We start from the raw sequence: 4,430 nt of genomic DNA on the forward strand, positions 1-4,430 counted from the left end.
AGTGTATTGTAGTTTTTAGCTATAGGAACTAGATAAGTCTGACTAGAGTTACAGCATGATAGGCTTAACAAATTGTGTCCCAGTACAGTGAGTTACTTCATGGGGAATTCAGTCTTTTTTTGTACAGCGTGTTGTAAGACCAAGGTCTTTGATAACTAGTATTTACACTAAAATAACCAATACCTCCAGAAGTGTATTGCTCTGACTTTTTTACCTTTATCTATCAACAGCTTGTCCTGGTTGGTGATGGTGGCACTGGTAAAACAACATTTGTAAAACGTCATTTGACTGGTGAATTTGAAAAGAAGTATGTAGGTATGTCTGAAGAAACGTTTATGATCTGATACATTACAATTAAAAGTACAATTCATGACTTGCTAAGTGCACTGCTTTTTCTTATTACTGTAGCAACGCTGGGTGTTGAAGTTCATCCTTTGGTGTTCCATACTAACAGAGGCCCTATTAAATTTAACGTATGGGACACAGCTGGCCAGGAGAAGTTTGGTGGCCTGCGAGATGGCTATTACATCCAAGGTAAGAAGTGTGTGTATGTGGGAATATTCTGTACCTCTTACAGTTCACTCTCTCATTCCATTCATGTTGGCCACTCTGAAAGCTGTCAGTGTGGCTTGCAGTGATGAGCTGGTTTCTGGGTTTTCAAACTTTTCATGTAGATATGTCAGTTTCCTTTGCTAGGCAACTTGTGCAGATGTAGGAATATTCTAAGATTTTTGTGTTTGAGTATACTAGTGTAGGCTTTCGTATTAATGAAGAGTAAAGGTGCACCTTAAATGATAAATATTGCTGATGAAATTCAGTGGTTAGAGGCGGAAAGATGTGCGTCAGTTAGTACAGATTTGAATCTGTGTTAATGTACTGTGCTGAGGCAAGGACTTCAAACAAACTGTAAAATCTTAGGTATGATGATGGGGTTGTACATCTCCATGCTGGAGTCTAGTTGTCTTTCTAAAGAAGTACTGCTGGAGTCCCTTAACTTCTGCTTAGTCAAGCTTGGTTCTGTGCATGCTTCAGTCACCTGCATATCTTGCAAATTTTGTGAGGAATTATTAGTGTTTGACATTGTTGCTTTTCCTTTAGAAGTATCAGGATCAAGTCAAGCCCCTGTGTTCTTTGCCCTTGTCCAGAGCAGTTTTTCATCCTGAAATGTGGACTACAAGCTCTCAACCTACCTGAAGGCCTCAATAGGATGCCCCAGATTAGTTACATAGGTGTTAACTAATTTCTGTGAAGTATTTGTGAAAATCAAAGTTGACTTGTGTAATCCTTGTATATTTTCTTACCATGCAACACCATGCTGCTCAGGGGGACAGTTGCATTGATAAAACCAGTTTAAGATTGGTCACTGAAGATGTGAGGTTACATGGCCATGGGCTGAGTTCTGTGGACTCATGTATTGAACTTGTTAACAGATGATGGGATCTCAGAACTGTGAACCTGAGAGGGAAAAGTTAATGCAGATACCTAACCCTAATGTGGGATTGCTATGGGTACCTCTTCTTTCTTTCTCCCATCTTCTAAGGAAGTACTTACTTCTGATGTAAATCTTGACTCTTCTTTTGTAGCTCAGTGTGCCATCATAATGTTTGATGTAACATCAAGAGTTACTTACAAGAATGTACCTAATTGGCACAGAGATCTGGTGCGAGTATGTGAAAACATCCCTATAGTGTTGTGTGGCAACAAGGTGGATATTAAGGACAGAAAAGTCAAGGCGAAATCTATTGTCTTCCACAGGAAGAAGAATCTCCAGGTATGTTGGTGTGAGATTGTAGGAATCAAATTTGTTGAGTCTGTCTGAGCTTGTGTACATTTGGCTTTCACTGCTCAGAATCTTATCAGATGACACAGAAGGGAGACTAAAGTAGATCAAGTCACAGGAAAAAGATAGGTGCTCTGTTGCCTCCTGAAAGCGCAGTCTTTGATCCGATTGGATACCTTGCTTTTCAATTATCAATTTCTGCCTGTTTGCCTGAAACTACATTTCTAGGTACTTAGATCATAACTCCTTCTGAGAGCATAAACAGAAGTCATATGGTTGAAAAGAATACTAGGTAAAAGTAGAGCTGATCATGTGCATGTTAATCTTTGTATGCCCTAGATAGCAGTTAGAAGGGTGTCTCTTTTTTTTTAATGTATAATATGTACTTTTTTTTTACAGTATTACGACATTTCAGCTAAGAGTAACTACAACTTTGAGAAGCCTTTCCTCTGGCTTGCTAGAAAGCTAATTGGAGATCCTAACTTGGAGTTTGTTGCCATGCCTGCTCTTGCACCACCTGAAGTTGTCATGGACCCAGCACTGGCAGCACAGTATGAGCAAGACTTACAGGTGAGCAAGACAGGGCACAAAGGTCAAATAGTTGCCTCGTAGCTGGTGTTTGGGGCAAATAACTGAAGAACAGTTCTTAACTGTAACTTCCTTTGTTCCAGATTGCTCAAACCACTGCACTGCCAGATGAAGATGATGACCTGTGAGGGATGAAGCTGGAGCCCAGCGTCAGAAGTCTAGTTTTATAGGCAACTGTCCTGTGATGTCAGTGGTGCAGCGTGTTTGCCACTTTATTATCTAGCTGAGCAGAACATGTGCTTAATTTTTGGGATGCTGAAAGAGATGAATGGGCTTCGGAGTGAATGTGGCAGTTTAAAAAAACAAAACAAAATGGAAAAAAAAAGAAAACAAACCAAAACAAAAAACTTCACATTTTGGACCTGCATATTTAGCTGGTTTTGGACTGCAATTACTTCCCCTTTTGAGTTTCAAATATAAGACTGCTGCAGTCACATCAGAGTGTTAAGTGGTAAATCTTGTTTCTGTCATTCCCATTCTTTTTTGTTTAGACAATAAAGTTGTATTTCAAGTATCTCTAAGCAAGTGAACTTTCATGCATTGTTAGGAAAAACTCATTGAACTGAACTCCTCTGTTCTTCAGTTGAGGCTAACACTTGGTTGTCTACTGCATTTCTCATTCTCTGTTCTCCGTTCTCCTCCTGCTTCTCATGTTATGCTCCTCTTGCTAAATCAGAGCTAACAGTTAACCTTCCCTTGGTTTCTGGAAGCATATAATTAAAGCACCTAAGGAGAGCTGGACTAACTGCTAGGTAAAACTAAAGCAGTGAACGCTTGACTGGTAAGTGTGACTGGATCAGCATTCCCATGCAAACGGGAATGTCTGGTCTGCAGGGTGTCTTGAGAGAAAAGTGTGTAGTTCAGCTTGCATATGCTACCGTTAGATACAATCTTTCAATTTTCTAACTTTTAATATGTTCTACAACATGCCTTCACAGAGCTCTCTATTAGTAGCCAGAAACAAATGGCATTTAGGTTGTTAGATGACTTAAAAGCTGTATCTTTGCATGGAGTATCGTTCAGTAGAGTTATAGCTGATTAAACATATTCTCTAAGCATCTTAAAACTCACTAACTAGAAAACAGCTGTAGTTTGAGCTAAAAAGCTCTTGGCTACAAAACAGCATATTAACTAAAACCACATTTATATGAATATCTAGACTTTACTGTAACTGCACCAAGTTCTTAATTTGAAACTCTAGCTTATTACAGCACAAATGGTGGAAAATGTCAACTTTTAACACTATCTTGTAGAGATTAATCTTGGTCAATATTAGTACTGCTAGTAAACAAAACTAAGTTTAAGATACCATTTTTCAGTAGTGTTTGAGTACATGAAGCCTTGAACTCTTCAGTTTTGTATTTTTGGTTTCTTAATAAAGTGGAGCATTTCATTTATTCCTTTTAACTTGCATGTTTGTGTACATAACTCCTACTTGAATATTCAACTTGAACTCTTCAGGCACATGGTAGCAAAAACATGGACTAAGATAAGTAGTTTTAAAGGAAGAATTTTTAAGTTAGTGCAAGTTGGAGTTCTGTGGGCCTTGGGGTGTGTTTTTTGGGGCTTTTTAGCTACTCTGAGAAGCTGCATTGTGGTATTTAGGGCCTGAAACTCCTCAATGAAAGTGAGGTATGTTGTACACCTAGTTTGTAGAAAGACAAACTCCTGCAGAACATTCTGTTGAATCTTCTTGCTGCATCATCTTGCTGCATCATCTTGCTTTAACTTCACATTGTAGGTTCTTGCCTGTAGTGTTTACTAATTTACCTGTACATATCTTGGTTAATACTACTAGTATCTGCTGCTGCTTTATGAGGTGTGGTAGCTTTTCTGTCTTCAAACTCTCACTTCTGAAAATGCACTGCTTAAAACCCACAAATTTATTTAGAAAACAGTACTTCAGTATTGATATGCCTTAAGAAAAAGAATTGGCACCACTGAAGTTTGTTTTGTCCTAGTGTCCTGGTGTCATCTTCATAATTTGCTTGCTGCACACAGGTACTAGCCTTAGTATGAATTCCTACAAAGCAGCTGAAAAGATTTATGAAGAGTGAAATAG

At 38.6% G+C, this 4,430-nt stretch overlaps 1 protein-coding gene across 1 annotated transcript; it reads left to right on the plus strand.

Moving 5' to 3' along the window:
- Positions 1 to 230: 230 nt before the first annotated feature.
- RAN (RAN, member RAS oncogene family) lies at positions 231 to 2,886 on the plus strand (the record flags this gene model as incomplete). Its single annotated transcript, XM_010076524.1, has 5 exons — positions 231 to 315; positions 409 to 534; positions 1,584 to 1,771; positions 2,180 to 2,350; positions 2,452 to 2,886. Coding segments are annotated over 5 exons (615 nt in total), but the record flags the coding sequence as incomplete, so codon positions are not given.
- Between the last annotated feature and the right edge of the window lie 1,544 nt (positions 2,887 to 4,430).

Source organism: Pterocles gutturalis, unplaced genomic scaffold, assembly GCF_000699245.1.
Source record: "Pterocles gutturalis isolate BGI_N339 unplaced genomic scaffold, ASM69924v1 scaffold37383, whole genome shotgun sequence".
NCBI lineage: Eukaryota > Metazoa > Chordata > Aves > Pterocliformes > Pteroclidae > Pterocles > Pterocles gutturalis.